A 23874-nucleotide genomic window follows, 5' to 3' on the forward strand; every position below is an offset into this window, starting at 1 on the left:
TAGGTGAGAAAGCAAAAGTGATAGAACCTTGGGGATATAAGATTTGGTATACAGGAATAAATAGGAATAGGAATGGAGTAGGGATTGTTATGAGTCGTCAGTTTACAGATAATGTAGTTGAGGTCCGTAGAAAGGGCGATAGAATTTTACTTATTAAATTAGTATTAGGTACGGATATTATTAATATTATTAGTGTTTATGCACCTCAAGTAGGTTTAGAAAAGCTTTTCATCGGCAGTGACCTTAATGGACATGTAGGCATTAGTAGGGATGGATTTGAGAGTATCCATGGAGGCTATGGTATAGGAGAAAGAAATGAAAGTGGAGAAAGGATTTTAGATTTTTGTTTGTCCAATGATATGATCTTAGCAAACACTTGGTTTAGGAAGAGGGAGTCTCACCTAGTAACATTTAAAAGTGGGGTTAATACGAGTCAGATAGATTTTTTCCTACTTAGAAAGAGAGATAGGGGTTGTTGCATCGATTGTAAGGTTATACCGGGAGAAAGTGTAGCTACACAACATAGAGTCTTAATTTTAGATCTTAGAATTAGACAATGCCGCAAAAGGGATAGACATAGGATAGATCCTAGAATTAAGTGGTGGGCACTGAAAGGAGCTAAACAAGGAATGTTTCTACAGCAGGTAGTTAAGGAAGTTGATTGGTGTCTCAAGGAGGATTCAGAATCAATGTGGAATAAGATAGCGGGTGGCATGAGAAAAGTGACTAAGGAGGTATTAGGTGAGTCTAAAGGCGGTGCACCACTAGGTAAAGATACATCCTGGTGGAACGAGGATGTCAAATTAGCTATTAAGGTTAAAAGAGAGTGTTATAGAAATCTAAGTAAGAGTCGGGATAATGAGAATTTGGAGAAGTATATGATAGCAAAGAAGGAAGCTAAAAAAGTAGTTCGAAACGCGAGAGCTAAGGTATATAAGGAGGTTTATGACAAGTTGGATACCAAAGAAGGCGAGAAGGATATTTATAGGCTTGCAAATATGAGAGATAGGAAATCGAGGGATTTGGGTATGGTTAGATGTATCAGAGATGAAACGCAAAGGGTTTTAGTCAAAGATGAGGAGATTAAGGAGAGATGTAAAGATTATTTTGATAAGCTATTTAATGATAGTCATGCTCAAGATCTTGGAGACTTCTCCATTCCTTTTCATGAGATCAATCGTGACTTCATGCACAAGATTCAAAAGAAAGAAATTGCAGATGCTTTGAAGAAAATGAAATCAAGAAGGGCAGTTGGCCCAGATGGTATACCTATCGAGGCTTGGAAATGCTTGGGAGGGAAAGGTTTAGAATGGTTGACAAATCTTTTTAACTTGATTTGGCGAACAAATAAGATGCCTAATGAGTGGAGGAAGAGTACTTTGGTGCCTTTATATAAGAATAAGGGTGATATACAAGATTGCACAAACTATCGTGGTATAAAACTCATGAGTCATACTATGAAACTTTGGGAGAGGGTGATTGAGTCTAGGTTGAGGAAGGTTGTCATGATATCGGAGAATCAATTTGGTTTTATGCCTGGAAGATCAACTATGGAAGCTATACATCTTCTTAGACAACTTATTGAAAGATATAGAGAGATGAACAAAGATTTGCATATGGTTTTTATTGATTTAGAGAAGGCATACGATAAAGTACCTAGGGACGTTCTCTGGTGGACAATGATGAAGAAAGGTGTTTCTCTCAAGTACATTAGTATAATTAAATATATGTATGAAGGAGTAGTAACCAATGTCCGCACTTGTGGAGTGGTGACAACCAATTTTCCGATAACGGTTGGGTTACATTAAGAATCTGCTTTAAGCCCTTTCATATTTGCGATAGTGATGGATGAGCTTACGAGATCAATTCAAGAAAATGTACCGTGGTGTATGTTGTTTGCTGATGATATTGTTTTGATTGATGAGTCTAGAGCTGGGGTTAATGCTAAGTTAGAATTATGGAGACAGACATTGGAAGCTAGAGGTTTTAAGTTAAGTAAGAGTAAGACTGAATATATGGAATGTCGGTTTAGTAAGCAACGAAGTAGTGATGGGAGTGTAGTGAAGCTTGGTGAGCAAGAAATACCAGTGAATGATTATTTCAAATATTTGGGATCCATCATTCAAAAGTATGGAGAAATTGATGGAGATGTAAATCATAGGATAAAGGTTGGGTGAATGAAATGGAAAAGTGCAACTGGAGTGCTGTGCGATCGTAGAATGCCATTGCGATTGAAGGGAAAGTTTTATAGGACGACTATTAGACCCGCTTTACTATATGGTACGGAATGTTGGGCTGCCAAGAGACATCATATTCAAAAAATGAGTGTAGCTGAGATGCGGATGCTTAGATGGATGTGTGGAAATACAATAAAAGATAAGATTCGGAACGAGGAGATACGTAAGAAGGTAGGTGTTGCACCCATTGAAAATAAGATGCGAGAGAATCGTTTACGGTGGTTTGGACATATTCGGCGAAGGCCTAATGATGCTCCAGTTAGAAGGTTGGAGAAATGGAAAAATATATTAGTTAAAAGAGGTCGGGGTAAGCCTAGGAAGACTTAGATGGAGATGATAGGAAATGATATGAATGCTTTGAACCTCACCGAGGACATGGCATTGGATAGAAATGATTGGAAGAAAAGGATTCATGTGGAAGACCCAAAATGAATTTCTTTTTTGGTTCATATCGCTGACCCCAATTGTTTTGGGATGAAGGCGTAGTTGTTGTTGTTGTTGTTGTTGTTTGTTGTATCATCACCATCTATCTCACCATTACCACTACCACTAGCACCCACCTCTCGAAAAATGGCACCGGAGAAAATCCACCACCACCACCATCCATCTAACCACCACCCACCACCACTATCACCACCATCCATCTCACCTCCACCACCACCCACCCCTCAAAAAACCGCCCTCCCCACGATGATTTTGCACTATCCATCATCACCATCTATCTCACCACTACCACTACCATTAGCACCCACCTCTCAAAAAATGGCACGGAAGAAAATCCACCATCACCATCCATCTCAACACCACCCACCTCCCAGAAAACTGCCCTCCCCACCATCAATCACCATCACCCACATCCAGGAAAACCGCCCTCCCCACCCTTAATCATCACCATTCATCACCCACATCCTGAAAAACGACGCTAGAGAAACTCCACCACCACCACCATCCATTTCACTACCACCACCACCACCCACCATCACCCCACCTCCTGGAAAACTGCGTCGGAGAAGCTCCCCCACTACCCCCTCTTATTTATTCAAGATTTTTATTTTAGTTTTCTAATGGTACCTAAACAAGTAAAAAATTTCAATTTAGAAAAATTATCATATCAAAACTTCTCATAGGCAATTTTTTTTTTCTATGAAAGTTTTTCTTGCTTCCAAACATGCTCTAAATGATCAAGAAAATTTCACCAATAAATAAAGTCCATAGAAACATCCATAAGATAATTAAACAATCAAAACAATAGGATTGCAATCATGAGCGAGATAACAAAGAAGAAGATGAGAAGAGAAACTTCATTAAGCCAAAATTGAAGTAATACAAAGGAGTCGACCCTTCTACCTCACTGGAAGACAAAAATTGATAACACTCTACCTCACTAGAAGACAAAAACTGTTGACTCTACACCAGACTTATGAAAAAAACACAATAATACCCCTATAAAGAATAAAATGTACATATACATAACAAGAAGGGTTAGCATACAAAACACTAATACATATATATTGTCACAGGGATTTGGCCAACCAGGTGCCGCACCCGCATCGACGCAACATGACACGAGTGCGGCACTCGGTGCAGTCAACCGACCCTGAGTGACGGGATGCGGGTGCAACACCCGGTGTGGTCAACCGACCCTGGGTGCGGTCAACACACCTAGGGTCATATATGTCCAACTTTTGGACTTTAAAAAAAAAAAATTGTCCAATGAAATGGACTGAGGAGAGGAGGATTAGGGCAAAATTTTTTGCCCTAATCCTCCCAACCTCTCCTCTCGACCCCGACGCCGGCGACGACCTCGAGCTACCACCAAAATCCGGTACATATTCTGTCTCTCTCTCTCTCTCTCTCTCTCTCTCCCCGTAATACGCTGGTTCTGGCCACTTTCTTGTTCTCAACTCAAAATCACAGTTTTTTGGTATTTTTCTCACATTCAACACCATAAATGTGATATATAGGTTTGTGTTTAGTGAAAACCGGCTTTTAGATCACCGGAATCTGACCTATATACAGGTTTTACCAGTGATTCAAGAATCAAAATCAATGGCTATGAAGTATGAAGGTATTAGTTTTTTTTTGCTCATAAAAACATATTTTTTCATTAAAAAGTCATGATCCAAGAGTCGATTCTCACTAAATCGAGCATGCTAAACACATTTGATGATATTATGATAATTGTTTTTTATTGCATTAGTGTTACTGTTGTTAACTATTGAAACTTAAAAATTATATATATATATATATATATATATATATATATATATATATATATATATATATATATATATATATAATTTTTTAGATTTTTGCCCTCCCACACCCCCGCACCCAAGTTTTTTGAAAGTGCCGCATCGCCGCACCCGCACCCATGTGACACACCATATATTACATCAATCTTAACATAACAATTGCAACTTTATATGAAAAGGAAAAAAGAAAGAAAGATTTTTTCCAATAAAAAAACATAAATTTGGATGCTAATGAGCCACTTAATAGTATGCCATAAGAAATAATGTTACCATGCAGTTGGAAACAAGCTTATACTTGATGCTATATCCTTCAGTATAGGATTTTAGGGATGTCAACAGTTCGAATTTAGGTCGAGCATATGGCTGAACTTAAATCTGATTAGTCAAAGTCAGTGGACTGAGGAGCATCTGATCCACAATTCGGTTTGGATTCGGTATGGGGTTTTTCATCCGAATGCAAGTCTAAGTCCAAACCCAATCTGAATCTGAAGGATGTCCAAATCTGATTATGTGTAAAGGTGTATACAATTAGCAATTTTAAGCTAGTTGGATCCAGATTTAGTACTACCATTTTCCATATAACTCCCAATCCTTTTAGCCAGTACCCAATTATGTGGCTTCAGTAAAGCCTATTAAGTGTCGTGAATTCAGTTTGGGTTTGGTTTGGGTCTGATCCAGACCCGAACTCAGACTTGTGTGTTTGACGTGAACTGGGGACACACATGTAATTCTATGTCTTGTTGTAGGACAGATATGTCCATGATAAAATTCCTTTGTAACCTAATAGTTTAATATAATGAAACATCGGGTAACGCTGAATTAATTGAAGGGTGAACCCTTGCAGCCAAAGCCTTCAGCATCTCCTTCTGTTCTTATTTTGTCATTGCAGATCGACACAGATTAGAACTCCAGTTCTAACATGGTATCAAAGCAAGGTTGGGTCTAGGGCTCGGTAATACTTCCAAAAAGGTATGAACAAGGAGATGTCTTGATTTCAGTCAGGAAAACATTCTGCCCTCACTATTTTTTCTGTGTTATCATATTTCCTCGAACAAAAAAAAAATCGATTTCTCCTTGCCGTCATCTCTTCTTGAAAAAGGTTTCGTGTTTCCATTTAAAAGACTGAAACACGTCTTTTTCTAAATGTCTGTTCACAAGTTTCTAAAACCTATCGTCTTTTCATCTTGAGTTATTTTCTTGAATCGTGACCCATTTACTCTCACCTTGATTTCTTGTATGGTTATCTTCTCCAATCGAGTTCTCTTCTGAAATTGTTATGGTATTCCAAGATAAACCTTTATTTTTCTTAGATTCTGTTCTCTGGCTTTAATCAGTCTGTTAACATCTTTACCGTGATTTTGGAATCGTGTTCTCTTTTTCCCATTAACGCTAATCAAACACGCCGTGTTCAGGTGACTTGATTCACGCATATTGTATTGCTTATTTGGATTTTCTCGTGATCTGACATCTGTTAAAAAAAAAGGCAGACAGATCCGAAATCTGTTACAACCAGTTCTCCTTTGGATTGTTTTTAAACAGTCAGATTATTTCCAAGTTTTATTAGCTATTCCATTGCTCCTTTCTTTAAATCATGGATCCTTCCCTAAACCAGTCCGGTTTGTCATCAAACTTCCTTAATCAACTTGTCTCTGAGAAATTAAATAATTCCAACATCATGCATTTTCACTGTGATGGAGGTGGTGAATATACATCGAAGGACTTTATTGATTTTCTCCAAAAGTAATGGAATAAAGCATAGAATGTCTTGTCCACATACGCCACAACAAAATGGGATTGCTGAGAGAAAGCATAGACATATTGTTGAAACGGCTATGAGCATGATGCATGATAGCAATATTCCCATTGGTTTGTGGACAGAGGCATTCCATTATGCAGTCTATATTATAAACCGTTTGCCCATGATAGTTTTACAAAATAGTACACCATATTTTTCTCTTTTCGGCATTCAGCCTGATTATGATGCTCTGTGTGTATTTGGATGTACTTGCTATGTTCACATTGATGATTCTCTCAGAAATAAATTTCAGCCAAAGGCTTCCAAGTGTAGATTCGTGGGATATGCCGATGATTACAAAGGGTATCAGTGTTATGATCCTATGACTAAACGTGTTAAAATCTCCAGGAATGTTGTGTTTGATGAGAATAATTTTGGAAATGCCTCTTTTGATACTTGTCAGAGAATTCCCAGAGAAGAAGTTTATCATCCATGGATGAATGCATAATTATTTGCAAGTGTTTATGGTGATTGTTCATCTCAATGCACTCAGGAAACACAGTCGGCTGACCGAAATGACATTGACCCAAGTCAAACATGCTTACCTCAATCTGGTGATCAGGTCGGTGGAGCTTCATATGCTGAAGGAGAGACAAACCCACAATCTCATCAAATTGATAAATTCAAAGGGTACATGTATGTGCGAAGAGAAAAAGGTGCTCTCCCTGTTTCTCATCTTGAACCAGACACTTATGTGCCTGCCAGAAACTTGAGGAGTTCAAATAGAATCAGACATCCCATCGACAGGTGCATCAGTTACAATAATTTTTATATGGACCTTCAACTCTTTTTATCTCAGGTTGATAAGCATGATGAACCCGTGGGGTTTCATCAAGCAATGAAATCAAACAAATGGATTGAGGCCATGAATGAAGAAGTGGAAGCCCTTCATGAATGTCAGACGTGGGAAATTGTTTCCAGACCTCCTAACAAAAATGTTGTTGATTCCAAGTGAATTTATAAAATTAAATACAAGCCCGATGGCACCATAGAACGATGCAAAGCAAGACTTGTTGCAAAGGGGTTTAGAGAAGCATATGGCCAGGATTATGATGAAACCTTTAGTCCCATGGTTAAAATGAGGACAATAAGAATTATACTATCATTAGCTGTCAAACATGGATGGACATTGAGTCAGTTAGATGTCAAAAATGCATTCCTTCATGAAGACTTGAAAGAAGAAGTTTACATGGAACAACCTCCAGGATATGCTGAGGGAGACCCAAGCACACATGTATGCAGACTAAAAAGAGCCATATATGGTTTGAAGCAGGCATCACGCTCGTGGTTTGAAAGTTTCTCCTTAGAAATACAGAAACATGGGTTCGGTCGATCTCTCTTGGATCACTCATTGTTTATATTCAAGGGTAAAGACATCACCACCTTGTTGTTGATATACGTTGATGACATTATTGTCACAGGGAACTCGATGAACCATATTGAAGAAATAAAGAGACTTTTAAGTCAAAGGTTTAAGATGAAGCACTTGGGAGTTCTGCGTTATTTCCTTGGAGTCGAGGTAGACAGGAAGGAGGGTTGCCTGACAATGACACAACATATTTACACACTAGATTTCTTGAAGAAATTCGGTATGCAAGATTGTAAACCTTTGTCTACCCCGAGTGTCTTACATCAAAAGCTTAGTTCACAGGATGGAGATTTGTACCCAGATCCTACAAGATATCGAAGTGTAGTTGGTATGCTTCAAAATCTTACTTTTACTTGCCCTGACATTGTTTATTCTGTCAATCAAGTATCACAGTTCATGCATGAGCCGCGAACAGGACACATGGATGCTGTCAAACGTGTGTTGAGGTATTTAAAAGGTACCATTGGAGAAGGGTTGATATATAAGAAAAGTTGGAAAGAAGGGGTCATGCATGATATAATGATCTACAACGATGCGGATTGGGCAGGAGATCCTGATGAAAGAAGGTCGGTTTCCGGGTATTGCATCTTTCTTGGGGAAAACTTAGTATCCTGGAGCAGTAGAAAACAAAAGGCAATACCTAGATCAAGTACTGAAGCTGAATATCGATCAATGGCTGCTGCAATTGCTGAAGCTACCTGGACAAGGCATTTGTTGAATGAATTGGAGGAACGGATCTCAAAATCTATCTTATTGTGTGACAACTAAAGTGCCATCAAAATATCTTTTAATCCTATTTTCCACAGTAAGACAAAACATATTGAGATAGATCAGCACTTCATTCGACAGAAGATTGAAGACAAAGAGATTAAGCCTCATTTCATACCTACGGAAGACCAGGTGGCAGACTTATTTACAAAGGGTTTGACGAAAAGCAGATTTTGGTATTTGAAGAACAAGTTGTCCATGGTCCAAGACCATGCACAACTTGAGGGAGGCTATTAAGTGTTGTGAATTCAGTTTGGGTTTGGATTGAGTCTGATCCAGACCTGAACTCAGACTTGCGTGTTTGACGTGAACTGGGGACACGCATGTAATTCTATGTCTTGTTGTAGGACAGATATGTCCATGATAAAATTCCTTTGTAACCTAATAGTTTAATATAACGAAACATCGGGTAACGCTGAATTAATTGAAGCATGAACCCTTGCAGCCAAAGCCTTCAGCGTCTCCTTCTGTTCTTCTTATTTTCTCATTGCAGATCAGCGCAGATTAGAACTCCAGTTCTAACAAAGCCAACATCCAAATTGAATCCGACTGATTTACCTCCCTGATTCACAAGAAAAAATGGTGGAGAAAAAAGAATTTAAATATGGTACCAAGCAAATCTAATGAGGAAATAATAAAAACCTGGGTATGAATCCACTTATGTGTTGCCTCACTTGTAGATTGAACCAAAGCAAAGGATATGTATGTGTGTGTGTGTGTGTGTAGATAGAGAGAGAGAGAGAGATGAATTCTTTCGAACGGTCTCTAATTGTTGATTAAGGCTGGATGCCTCTTAAGTCAACATTATATATATATATATATATATATATACACACACACACACACTACATCCAATGATAGAGATACCCTTGAATACAACTTTTGTGTACAAAGAACGCATTCTACTTGAATGACCACTATGCCCCTATACTAACAATTCTTGACCAAAAGACTAGAATAGCATTACAACCAATACACAATAAATAAAATACAGTGACCAGCATACATGAAACATAAAAACTCAACCAATCAAGAATACATGGACAAGAATCTAAGCATATTCATAACAGAAACTACGGGACATATATTGCGGTTTTGTTCTCAATTCTAGTTTTCATTCAAGTGGGCATCACCACATATTCAATTCAATCCCACTATAAACAGCTGCATAAGGGAATTAATTCTTGGCATGACGTTATTCCGGAAGTGCTCACACTGGAGACTGATTTAGAAGTGATGGCTATATTTGAATTGGTGGAGCATATGGCTAGAGAGAAATGCCAGGCTCTTTAATGGGAAATACCCTAATGTTTTAGCTTTATGTGATGTCTATGCTTGTGCCTCTAAGAAATGGCCAAACAGTGACCTTTCTTGGTTTTGCATCCTTGAAATAAGGAATACATTCACATAATCCGAATTCTGTAATCTAATTCTGATGGTGACATTTTTTATTTATTTATTTCCAAAAAATATGATATAGAAACAATAGATTACAGAACCTGATCTGATGGTTGTTTATCTCAAAAAATATGTGAGCACCATAGGCCCAAAAAATGAAAGTCTAACTTCACATATCATCCCTTCACGAGAGTTCCAGAAAGCTGGTATCAAAATCAGAGTACAGCCAGTTGGTCCCTTGGCCTCTGAGAATTTCTCTAAGGTGAGAAAATACACCATAAATATTTGATTTATATAATGAAATCCAAAATGGAGACATTATAAAAGCATCCCATAAATGGTGTCGGGTAACATTCATAAAAATGCATAAATTAAATTACTGCCAACAGTAACAAGCTTGTAACTTAAATGTTGAGACATTCAGAACATAAAAATTTATATCTAGGAGAAACACTTTGGATTCAATTTCATCGGAGCTCTGGTTTAAATCATATTGAGCCTTGAGTTTGAATCACGTTCCGATACCCTCATTTGATTTTCAAAGAAAATTTTCACATAGATTTATTTTACCTCGAGCTACACTTTTTTTTTAGAACTGAGTTTTTTATGTGGTTTTTCTCATCATCTTTTTGAATGTAAAACCATTGTAATCATTTGTTCATTCTTTATTGATTTTTTGCTGTTTATGCCAAACTCCGATGAGTATCCATTTCAACTTTTGAGACCACATGCAAGGACTTAATTGAATCTGGCTTTTTCACTTGAAGGATTTGACTACAAGGGCCTGAAAGAGCCACGCCATTTCCTCACAAAAGTTTGACATTGGGCTGCTATATGGCTAGGAATGGACCAGGTTTAAACTGCTTCTGCAGCCCGAAACCTGAATGTCAAGATCCAGGTCTGCCCCAGGTAGACTGTTTTTTAACAGGTCGGATGTAACCTGATATCTTACCCGAATCTTGATCCGATTAGAAATCAAATTGGATTTTGGCATTAATTTTGTGTTGAAATCTGAATCTGAATCTGAATCCGTAAAACCCGAATCCGACTAAGATCACAATCCAATTAAGTGTAAATATGGGGCTTTAAACTATTTGGATCTGGATTTGGTTTTATCTTTTTCCATCTGACTCTGAATCCGAATCTAATTATGTCAGATCCAAATTGATTTGATCTTTTTTCATCTGAATCCGACCCGTTAACATCCCTAGTCCAGCCTGGACCCAAACCCAACCCAGTTACCCAATTTTTGAGCCTGGATCCAAGGCCTCAGCCTAAAATGACCTGGGCCAAGACTGCATGCCCGTAGAAGCCTGGTTGGGCCATCTCTCAAGCTCCTTGGGAGCCCGTTTAGCTTGATGGGTCTGTGGGAATGATGTCTCACTTTAAGGGCATGTGTGTGGTTTCCTGCTTGGAAGGATTCCCCCTTCCCCACCTAACAATGGAGAAAATTTTTCACATAAAAAGTGAGCCTGCCATGTTCCACATGGACTGACTACCTTCCCATGGGAGTAATGTTGTCAATATCAGTATCAGCCCTGAATCGTTTGGCCAATGTATCGGCCAAAAAATAATAATAAAACATTATGTGCCAATCAGAACGTGACACATGCTAAAACTATTAAAATAATATTAAAAAATAGCCTATTCAGGGATGATGCGTATCGATTTTCTGCCGATATGATACGTACCGGCCGGTACACACCGATACTAACAACATTGCATGGGATCCGTTCGCATGCCCCGTGGGAAAACACTCTGTTTTCTTCATTAAGTCGTGGATAACACCTATATGTTTCTCAAGGAATAAAACCACAACAGGGCAACCAGGTCTTGAAAGCTACAATGCCACCTAAACCTCCAGAGGCAGTGCTCAGTGACCAGTGTTGGAGCTCCAAGAGTCATGTGCCGGTCTCAGGCACACACCACCCTACTGGTTCCTGCCTCAGTGCGCACATGTGCACGCGTGCATCTTTTTTGTTTTTGGTAAGTAAGCTGGGGCCCCTGACATGAACATATAGAACTACTTTTTGTGCTAACAATCCACCTCAAGTTATGCATGGCGATTAAACATGCACTACTTGTCCTTCAACATGGTATGCCTCATTCTAGATAGGCCATATTTTGTTCCTACGTCCTTTATTTAACTTTCACATCAACAAAGTGATAATCTGAAAATGTTTTATTTGGTCATGCAGAATCAGATGTAATCTTATCCTCAACGTACTTGTATGAACATTTATCTACATAATTTCAACTATCATGCCTACAAGAGCTCCATATTTGGCCTAAGCATTTGATCATGTTATACTAAGAGTAGTTAATAAATGTCTCATCCAGAGAATCTCTGCTGTAACAGATGCCATTGCTCTATACTCTGCCTCTGAAGTAGATCTCGCCATAGGCTTTTGCTTTCGACTTGACCATGATACTAAGTGTGGAACCAAGAAAACAACATATCCTGCACCTGGTTGATATATCACTTGCCCAATCTGCATTTGAATATGCAAGAACCACCAATTCCATGTTCACATTTACCTGGTTCATGTTTTTTATACACAAGACCATCTCCAATGGTACCTTTTAATATATCTGAGCACTCTTTTGGCTGCCTCCATGTGGCTAACTTTAGGAGCATGCATATATGATTCACAACAAAGATCAAATCGGGTCTAGTGAATGTAAATACTCTAAAGCTCCAACTAGACTTCTAAACTTTTCAGGTTCTGACGGTAACTTGTCCCCATCGATATCATGAGATAGCTTTACATTTATTGCAGCAGGTGTTTGAACTGGTTTGCAATCAATCATGCCAAAACGAGTAAGCAAGTCAAAGGCATACTTACGTTGTGTGAGGACTAAACGATCAGGTCATTGATCAACCTCAACGCGAGAAAATACCTTAGAGTGCTCAATTTTTTCATGAAGAGTTTTTGTGTAAGCATGTTCTTCAATTTCAGTATCATTGATGGGTCACTGTAAAACCCATAATTTTTAAGGATTATTAATAAATAAAGAACTTTTTTTATCTCCAAATTAGAAATGTGTTTCTAGCTTTTGAATTTCATTTATTTATTTATTACATATTTATTTGTTCATTCAAGCCAATCAGAGTATAATTTGCATTTATAGAACTATTTTGGGCTATAAATCACTATATATATTATATTTAAATATATTTTTGATAAAGTTTATAAATTATTGGAGTGTATTTGTGTGTTATTTGGCTCTTGGTAATGATTTATAGGGTAATTTGCTATTTTTGGCTAATCTTGTTATAATTAGCATTTTTTTTTTAGTTTTTGGTATTTGCGATCGCACACGAAGGGTTCGTTGTATTGCTTGGGTAGTGGTCTTTGCAGACTTCAAAACTCCTCTGTCTTTTGAGTTTCGATTCATTGTTCTTCACAATATTCAAGTAAGATACCTTAACTGAACTTATAGAGAGCATGTTTAGGCACTAATTGTGTAAGCATGATGTTGCACTGAATATCTAAATAAATTGCAAATACAAGTTAATCTCACACACTTTACTTAGTTGTAGATATCTAAGACTCTTGTGATTGTAGTTCGGAGATCATGCTTGTCATGATTGTAGTTAGCGGAATATGGAGTGTGTTTGCTGCAGGTACACCTATGTGTGGGTTTGAATGCCTGTGCACTTATGAATGTATAATATGTATGCAATGTGTGTCATCATACTTTGGTTTGCGCATACTATATTGCTTTGTGTGTTTGTATAAATTTGATACATGGTGCACATATAACTACTATGGACATGTATAAGTCATGTTCGATGCGTACTGTGAATATTATATATATATATATATATTGTCTTGTCATATGATGGACTCATTTATTCTTGTATAGAAGAAAGCATGCGAATGTTATAAATTGTTTTGAACTTGTATGTCTTGTTTGCTTGAGAAAATATATGTGTATGATGTATGATAGGATGGTCAATGAGATTTTGACCAACCCTTATACAATTATATCTAAGGTGATATATCGATTCATGTGGTGAAAAATGCATATGACTTTTATCGTGTGTGCAAATCTCGAACTACGTAGGAGTTATGTATGCTGAGGTTTAGTTGCTTCGTATTATGAAATCTGCATGTTAACGAATGCATACATAAAACTCATGTTTTGTTTACGCATACTTCGAGGTTCAATTTACGAAGTGCAATGTTCTTTGTTTCGATGATATGATGCGTAGGATAATATGCTTATGTATGATATGATTTAAATGCCACGTGAAATGAAATTATGAATGCATGCGATAAATGTTTAAGTTCAATAGTGAACTTTGGTTCATGAAGCCTTATTGGTTAAATGTATGATTTTATAATTTTAATGTCATATGAAGTGATGTATGATGCGATGCTTTGATTGTATACATGCTTATGCCCGTGTTGATGGCTATCGACCCTAAGAGTGGTCAATTGTATTGATGCATGTATCACAATAGTTTTCACTGGATATGGTACCCGTTGAGGAACTGTTCCTAAAGGATTCTCTGTGAGGGTGTACATGACCAGATTAGGTAATCCGACTAAAGCGGTAAGTCTTTGTGAGGAAGTGCATTGTCCAATAGCGGGTAGCCCGCGAAGACGGTATATTCCTGTGAAGAAGTGCATTGTCCAAGACCAGGCCGACCAACCGTCTAGGGCGGTAACTCCTTGTGAGGTTGTACATTTCCCATACCAGGTGATCCGGCGTGGATTTTGTAAATCTTTATTATGAATAAATGAAAGATTATAATAAATTGTGATGATCTTCTGAGTTGATTAAGATAGTCAATTATGAATCCATAGATTTGGCTTTTCTATTATAGCATATTATAGCATGATTATATATTGAACTCATATATGATAATCAAATCCTTATTGATTTTAGATCTTGATATGAGATTATGATTGTGACGCTTATGTTAGCATATATGTGAATGACACATCACGCCTACAAATGAGTAGTTTTGACTTATTAGGTGAATAATACATTACGCCTACATAGTTTCATTGCAAATGATTGCATTATGATTGTCTCAGTAAATATATCACACCTATGTATCATGATTGATGTGTATCATGAATATCTAACTAAATTACTTATAAGGTATGTGTGTGTGTTTCACGTTAGAATGATCAAATATGATTTGACTTATTGTTTATAAGAATTATGAATGCATACGAAAATGATGCAATGATCTTAATGTCTTAGATGCATATATATATATATATATATATATATATATATATATATATATATATATATATATATATATATATATATATATATTTATGCGATGGTTTGTATGACTTGAATTCTTATAGATTATGCTTTATTACGTGAGTTAAGGTTGAATAGAATATTAAGTGATGAAATGCTTTTCAATGTTTCATGTTGGAATGCTTGAAATGAATGACATATAGGACGTTGTTCCCTTGTCTATCACTTGACGATGGATGAATAATATATCTTTACCTTTAAATGCTTGATATGTTTTCTTTAAGTTTGAGTTTGGGTTGCTTTACCAGACTTTAGCGAGTCTGACTCCGTTTTATGGGGGACAGGTAATGCAGGTAAAGTATGATGAGTAGTTGGAGCGAAGGGCTGATCGAGCTGCATCCTCGAGGGTCCACTCTTACCTTGTGATCTTGGTATTCGTGATCTTTTTGTTTTAAGTACTTAATCATGTAGAGACTGAAGTATTGTTTTCGTACTCTGATTTGAAATGAAATTAAAACTCTTTATATTTCAGTCTTATATTGTACGTGGTTTGAAATGTGTATATCCCGTATATTTTGATTTGATTGTTATCTTTAGTGTAACCATGCCCAAAGTCTTAACCGTTTTTAAAAAAAATTTCTGCATTATAAGATCTGATTTACTTATACTTATAAAAAAAAAATTGGTATCAAAATTTCAATATTTGAACTATAATTAAGGTTAAAAAATTTGGAGCGTTAGAGTCACTTCATGTGATAACAATATCATCTACATAGACCAGAACAATGGTGATATGCAAACCATCATGACGAGTAAAAAGTGAATAATCACACTGACTTCTCACAAAGCCCATAGAGCAAATTGCATTGCTGAAAGTTTCAAACCATGTGTGTGATGCTTGCTTTAAACCATAAATGGCTTTCTTTAACCAAAGAACCGTGCTTTGGACATCTAATTCTAGAGACCCTGGTGGATGCTCCACATACATTTCCTCTAGCAAATGCCCACAAAGAAATGCATTCTTTACATCAATTTGGATAAGACTCCATCCGTATGTTGCTGCAAATGATAACACAACTCGAATAGTACCTATTTTGACAACGGGACTAAAAGTTTCATCAAAGTCCATTTCATGCTCTTGAGTGTAGCTTTTTGCCACCAACCTGGCTTTATATCTTTCGATGCTCTCATCTGCTTTATATTTAACTTTGTATACCCATCGATACCCCACAACATTTTTATCCTTGCGCCTTAAGACAACTTCCCAAGTATCACATTCATATATTGCAGAGATTTCTCCATTCATGGCTTCAACCCATTTAATGTTTATACTAACTAAGCCATCTCTAAATATGATGTCGAATTCAGCGAGGGTGAGTCGCTTGTTGAGGGAGATGACGAGATGAAAGTCGTAGAGTTTGACTGCAGCATCGAAAATTTGTTAACCATCCGCCATGTTTTGACCGCATCCCGAGAGTCGACCCTGACAAAATGATTGTGGAATAATATTTTTAGAACTCGGTGCAACTGTGAGGGGCGCGCATGTGATGTTATCATTGATAACGGGGCGTGCGAGAATATGGTGTCCGAGAGTGTCGTGTCCACCTTGAACCTAAAAACGAAAAAATTGTCCCAACCTTATAAGATGGCATGGTTCAAGAAAGGAAACGAGGTCCCTATCACCCTGCGTTGTCTAGTTCGGTTTTCCATGGGAGAGCATTACCACGATGAAGTGTGGTGTGATGTGGCCCCTACGAGTGTGTGTCACATCCTTTTGGGACGCCCCTGGCAGTTTGACCGAAAGACCATCCATGATGACCGTAGGAACACGTACTCATTTATTTTTAAGGGTCATAAGATAGTTCTTCTTTCCACCAAGGAGACCGGGTATCCCGGGCTCGCGGGTCTATTTTACTGATCTTCCTTGTTTGATGTTGTCGAGTACGTGTGCGACATACATAGACAAGCCCGCGCCAAACTTATTGAGAATCACGTAGCCTACAAAGCTTTCGTAGACCAAGGTCGTCGTGATGTCCAGTTTCAAGTCGGTCAGTTAGGGTGGATTTACTTGCATCCCGAACGTTTTTCAGTGGGTACCTATGGCAAGTCGAGTCCTAAGAAGTATGGTCCTTTTAAGATTCTTAAACGATTGGATTCGAGTGCCTACCTCCTTGAACTGACCGAAAATTGGCACCTTTCGCCTATATTCAATGCGTCTAATCTAAATGCTTATTGTGGAGACAACAAGTCGTCAGAGCCAACCTCTTCCCAACCACGGGAGAATGATGCAGAGCAGGATGGACCCAGACCTATACAGCCTAACCCAGGCATTAGACTGGATTTGCACCATGGGATGGGTGATCGGATCCAAGTGGTGGATCCGATCCAGATCAATGTACTGAAGTGCAGAGAAGAGGTCCCTTCATACCTACTCCAGGCGAGAACAGAGGGCACAACCGAGACGCCCCAGATCCAACAGCAAGCAGAGTTCATCTCGGGTCCGGGACCGGACCCGAGACCCGGATCCAGCTGAAGACTTTTAAATAGCCCAACCTAGGGTTGCATGGAAAAGACGATTGGAAAATCACAAAGCTCTCTCTGTTATTTTTTTAGCCGCACGTCCTTTACTGGTTTCTTTGTCATTTTGTGTTTGATTTCTTCTATCAGTCTGAATACTTTATTATTGTTTTGTCAATCATTTTTTTTTATTCCCTGTTAGTAGAATCAATCTGTGGGCATCATTAGTTGATTCTTCGTTTAAATACATTGAGTTTGATTCCTTGTTCCAAGCTTCTCTTTTCATTGCTTTCACATATTTCTACGTTATTTACATTGCACGACTGTGCATCGCACGAAGCCATTAGCGTCAGCGTCCGGCCGGTTACGTGGTTGTCATTTGCTGCTACTGCGTCGAGAAGCAGCAGCGTCGGCACCATTATCGTGACAGCACCGTGCCCTTACTGCATCAATTATAATGAGTGAGGATGTTTTTTCATTGTACTTAACAAGACTTAGAATAAATAATTCACAGCATATAAGGCTGACCAAATCTAGAAACACCCAGAACTGCTTTTTTGCCTCTAACGTGCTCACCTCTAGCCTTCTTCCTTATCCACTTTCTTAGAATTTTCAAGCTCCTCCTTTGTTTTTTCTTTTATTTTTTAATTTTTGTACTGTGTGCATGTTTGTACGAGAGAGAGAGAGAGAGAGAGAGAGAGAGAGAGAGAGAGAGGGCTCAAAAGCATATCAATTACCTGTCTGATGGATCTCTGCCAGGCATTTCCACAAAAAGATCATGATCGCACAAAATCTGCAAGAATGTAAGCTTGCAATCATGCAGAACAGGTTGGCAAACACCAGTAAATTTGTCCATGTATAAGGCAACCTGCAAAAGAATGCAACCATGTAAAACTTTTACAATCTGCCTCATGAATAACTTTTCTATCCAGTAATACCTTCCAACCAGGAAGCAACTTTTCTTGTACGTGGAACTTACAGGGAAAGAGAAAACTATCCTCACCGAATACTCATGACAAAAAGCATCACTCAGGTAATCACCAACCGATTAGTTCAGAGAAATAAAACATTAATATCTCAGACTTGAGAAGGAAAAAAGATGCACTATGTTTTATTGCAAAGATTCTTTCGAATCCACAACATGATTAGGATGACCTGGTCCATTTTAAGATTTTATCACATGAAAAATGTATTGGCCATCACAATCCTCGAAACATCTGCAATCAAGCAATAATTCTGATAACTTATAAAAGGGAGGACGTCCATTTCCGTATATGTAAGGTTGACCATAGGTCAATGGTGGCTGAGTGCCATAAACATCAGCTCTTATGTAGTGGTAACTGGGAATTTTTATCATTTTTGTAAGCTTATATAAGACTAATGTGAATAGGACATTCTTCCCTAAATGTAGTTCATGATAGTTTTAATCACCTCTCCCTTCTTCTTCCCCTCTCTTAAGGGGCGCATTTGATAGCACGAATAAAATGTCTGCAGGGACACTTTGTATTATTGAAAGAGTTTAAAAAATGCATGGTTTAAGATTGGTGGTAGCATCATGACTGATACTGATAATAAGGAAAGAAATTTGTTCAATTTTTTCTTGTGACTAGCCTATGTAGCCAAAAGCAGTAGTCGGTCCCTAGTTGGTAGACCCCTAAAAAGACTAGTCGGCACCCCAATTAAAAAAAAATGAAAAATACAAAATTTACAAATGAAGTGATAAAATTAACAGCAAACATGCATACATAAAATTAAAGTTTAACATGACATTACTCGTCAAGCACAGTAAAACTGTTATATTACATAACCTACTAAAAAATCAAGAACAATTCAATAAACAAAACACACAACTGCCAATATGAACAAAGGCTAAATAATTTAAACATAATCTAAAGTCTCAACAATATTAAAATAACATCCAAGTCTTTTAGTGAATAGATATTTTCATCACAATTACACATGCTTTCACAAAATATACATTCAGTATAATAAAACAAATGCTTTCCTTTCACAGAAAATTGATATTAACACATGCACCCTAGTTAGCACCTAGTCAGCAAAATTGTTACCCCATCAAGGGGGCACCTAGGAACTCAGCCGCCTAGACTTTTTCTGGCAACTAGCCAGACTAGGCGCCTAGTCGGTGCTTTTGAATACATAGCGACTAGCTCATCAAAAACGATGTTTTGAAGCTATTGATATCAGCAATATGAAGAAGACTGCTGACAATCTTTATGATCTTATTTAAAAAAAAAGATTCTTGAAGTTGGTGAAGAGAATATGGTGCAATTCATCAGACAATGCACCAAGTTATGTGGTCGGAAAGTTAGAGATGCTTGAAGACATTGGCAAAATAAAAGCTTTAAAAAAACAATAGAAAAAGCAAAAAGGATCACATGATACATATATAGCATGAATGTCAAGCACGATGAGAAAATACACAAACATAAATGAACTTCTCTCAGCCTTTACTCATTGTCACATAAACGATGCCTCTAGCGATAGCATAAGGAATAGTATATGCAGATGAACAATACGGGGTGATTGATAGAGCAATGGAAAAAATAGACTCCATTATTGAAAACGTTGAAAGAAGAGACAACTACATTTGGGACATGATTAATGAAAAATGGAATGCACAACTCCATCAACCTTGGAATGCAATAGGATATTATTTAAACCCTTATTTTCATTATAATTTTTATTATTCTATAACTTCAATGCAAATAAAGAGATGGGTTTTATGACTGTGCCAAAAAATTGGTCTTGGATAGCAAGGTTCCATTGGTGATTCTGAAGCCAAAACAATGTATCTAGAAAAGCACTTGGGTTGTTTGGAAGAGAGGAGGTGATCGTTGGGACAAGAAAAATAAAAAATTAAAATAAAATCTTGATAAGTTTGCAATTATGTTCTTAATATTAAGAACATTTTATGCTTTTTTCATAATAACACAATTCATAGCATTTTTTTTCAATTTTCCATACTTTATTTGAATGAAGCTGATTGATGGAGAGCTTATTTGGGCATGAGACTCCTCAATTGAAGAATTATGATAATTGAATTTAAGTTTGACATGCAATGCATTGGAATGTTAGTGTAATTGGAACACTTTTTAGCTGCTATTTATTTTGTTTTTAAAAGATATATTTATAATTTTAAGTAATTTATTAATGATTAAAATTTTGAATTATATTATTGCATGTGCATTCAAAACATTGAAATAAACTTGAACAAAAAAAGATGAACAGACTGGTTTTTGTTACATACAATATAAAGCTAAAGGATATCAAGATGAAGAGGATTGCTATAAATGTAATATCTGCAAATTTTCTAAGATTTTTAAATAAATGGAAAGTGAATTTCAGGAATAATGTGGCCATTATTATATTATAATTAGCATCAAGTGTAGATTATATTTTTAATTTACCATTTCTTGCTAATTATGGTTTAATTGGCATTTATGAGTTAACTGGTATATAATTGCTAATTTTAATTAATTCATAATTATTAGTTATATTTAATTAGGCATTTAATTATTCATTTGATTTAATTGACATTTAGTGCTAACTATATTGTTAAGTATTGCGAACACCCCAAATTTTTCAAAGGTTTGTAAAAATAACCTTTTTGCCTCTGGTTCCATTTTCTGAGAAAACCAAAGCTAAATTTCAGTCATTCTTCAAATTTTCTGGATCAAAATCCATATTGATACATTCAAACTCAATTTCGGAGCCAAACCCAGTGTTTTAAATCCAAATCTGAGCCTCGTTGTTCAAATTTCAAATTAAAATTACAAAAATACCAAAAAAATGGTTTTGAAAGGCTCGAGCAGTTCATCCGGCACTCTGTTGGATCCCCAACCTTATATTTCTCAGTTCGAGGTTGAAAACCTCGAATATTTCCTAAAAATCCGGATATAAATCCATTTTCTGAAGAAATTTTCTCAAAAATCGCCTTGAGTTCTCAGAAAAACTCCCTTTTGTAAATACTTGGCAAAAATACCAAAATGTATATATATATTTTTAATCTTTGTCTTCTCGTGAAACTTTAGAATTTTATTCTAAAATGTGCAAAAAATGAAAAATAAACACAAAAACCAAAAAATTGGAAAAACTACGAAGAAAACAAATGGTTTTGAAACTTTTTAAGTTGACTTTTCTAAAAACCTCACTTTTTAAACCATTTTACAAAAATTTCTTAAAAAGAAAACCTCCTTTTTGAAAAAAAAAAGAAAGTTTCCAACGGGCCTTCTCCCGCGTATCTTTTTTCTGTAAGCCTCCATTACAGGAGGGCCCTCACCACCGTCGATCTTCAACAGCCATCACGGCTTTTTACCCCACATCCGCAACAAACCTTCGCGGGAAACCTCTACTTCCCCTTTAAGAAGAGGTCGCTGAGTTTCTAAAGGCATCCATTACAATCCATCAACTTCATTGCGTTTTTCTTCCTGGAAAGCATCGAGTTCTCTACTGGATCCCTCTTTTCTTTAACGACTCATACAACAATCAATCTTGAGAATAGGAGCAGATCCATGTAGAAGCTTTTGCCTCAAAGGAGAATCACTCTCCCTGCCTAAAGGAAGGACTCTCCCCCAACATCCTGAAGATCAATCCAGCAGAAGTTAAAGCCTCTACACAGGAATATGAGGAGAATAACATCACTTGAGATTTGAATTTTCAAAACTTGTAATAAGTTAGGATCTTAATGAGAATTTACCTTTCCTGTTTTAGATAGAATGAATGAGCATTGCAAAAACCACAAATTGCTTGTTTCCATGCTTTTTACCTTTATTTCTCAAAATCTCATAATGGAGAAACACGAATGGCACGTGCACCATTTCGTAAGAGGTAAATAAATTCTAAGTTGATGATTTACATCAATGGCCATAGTCAGGATATAAACAAGACTTAGTATTCTTATCTTTTATAAAATAAACACTGGATCCACACTGGATCATTTTCAAAATTCATCATGTTTTCTTTAAATATTTTCCTCTTTTATCAGAGTTTAATTTAAAATTGATTCAATATATATACCAATAGCCATAGTCAAGGTATATTTAGAGTTAATTTCATTTTAAATTCTATAAAAGCACAAAAAAATGTATTTTATTCTTCACTTGAATTTAAATGTGGTTATTATATAATACATTCAATGACCATAGTCAGGGATATATTATACCTTCAACCTCATTCTTAATTCATTTAAAGAATTAAATAGCTTCTCAAATCCAATTTCAAATCTTTTTCATTCATCATTTAAACTCCGCCTGTGTAGTTATACACTGCCGGTCCCAAGCCCGGATAAAGGAGGAGGGTTGCGGTAGGCCTGTGACAGCCAGCATAAAAACTTTGTCATATCCTATGAAAATGAACCAATATGAGAATTTCGTTGGGGCGTTCCCTACTAAGCGACGCGCTGTACTCTCTAGGCCCGGAGGCAGTGATAAATGTGCAAGGGTTGCTAGGTCGTCGCCCAGAAGCGACGCGTCACACCGGCGCCCGGGTGTGGTGTCAAATAGGCAAGGGTTCCCTCACTTTGTTGGACGGGTGGGGGTAAAAAAGTTAGTCCAAGACCATAAAATTAGGTTAGCCACTTGGAACATAGGGTCTTTAACTGGTAAGTTGGTAGAGTTAGTAGATGTTATGTGTAGGAGAAAGATTGATATTTTATGTCTTCAAGAGACCAAATGGGTAGGTGAGAAAGCTAAAGTGATAGAACCTTGGGGATATAAGATTTGGTATACAGGAATAAATAGGAATAGGAATGGAGTAGGGATTGTTATGAGTCGTCAGTTTATAGATAATGTAGTTGAGGTCCGTAGGAAGGGTGATAGAATTTTACTTATTAAATTAGTATTAGGTACGGATATTATTAATATTATTAGTGTTTATGCACCTCAAGTAGGTTTAGATGATTCCATTAAGCATCAATTTTGGGAAGATTTAGATGGAGTAGTACAAGAGACATCCTATGGAGAAAAGCTTTTCATCGGCGGTGACCTTAATGGACATGTAGGCATTAGTAGGGATGGATTTGAGAATATCCATGGAGGCTATGGTATAGGAGAAAGAAATGAAAGTGGAGAAAGGATTTTAGATTTTTGTTTGTCCTATGATATGATCTTAGCAAACACTTGGTTTAGGAAGAGGGAGTCTCACCTAGTAACATTTAAAAGTGGGGTTAATACGAGTCAGATAGATTTTTTCCTACTTAGAAAGAGAGATAGGGGTTGTTGCATCGATTGTAAGGTTATACCAGGAGAAAGTGTAGCTACACAACATAGAGTCTTAATTTTAGAT

The 23874-nt window shown here is 37.0% G+C and overlaps 1 protein-coding gene across 2 annotated transcripts in view; it reads right to left on the reverse strand.

Moving 5' to 3' along the window:
• Nucleotides 1–23874, reverse strand: part of LOC149817426 (guanine nucleotide exchange factor SPIKE 1-like) — a 224570-nt gene that overhangs the window by 37849 nt on the left and 162847 nt on the right. For both annotated transcript variants that reach the window (XM_089985904.1, XM_089985903.1), the window contains exon 21: nt 18309–18439. In XM_089985904.1, coding sequence (XP_089842030.1) covers nt 18309–18439 — 131 coding nt within the window. The remainder of the gene's footprint in view (nt 1–18308; nt 18440–23874) is intronic.

The sequence above is a fragment of the Nuphar pumila genome, chromosome 13 (genome assembly GCF_984573655.1).
Source record: "Nuphar pumila chromosome 13, dmNupPumi1.hap1.1, whole genome shotgun sequence".
Taxonomy (NCBI): domain Eukaryota; kingdom Viridiplantae; phylum Streptophyta; class Magnoliopsida; order Nymphaeales; family Nymphaeaceae; genus Nuphar; species Nuphar pumila.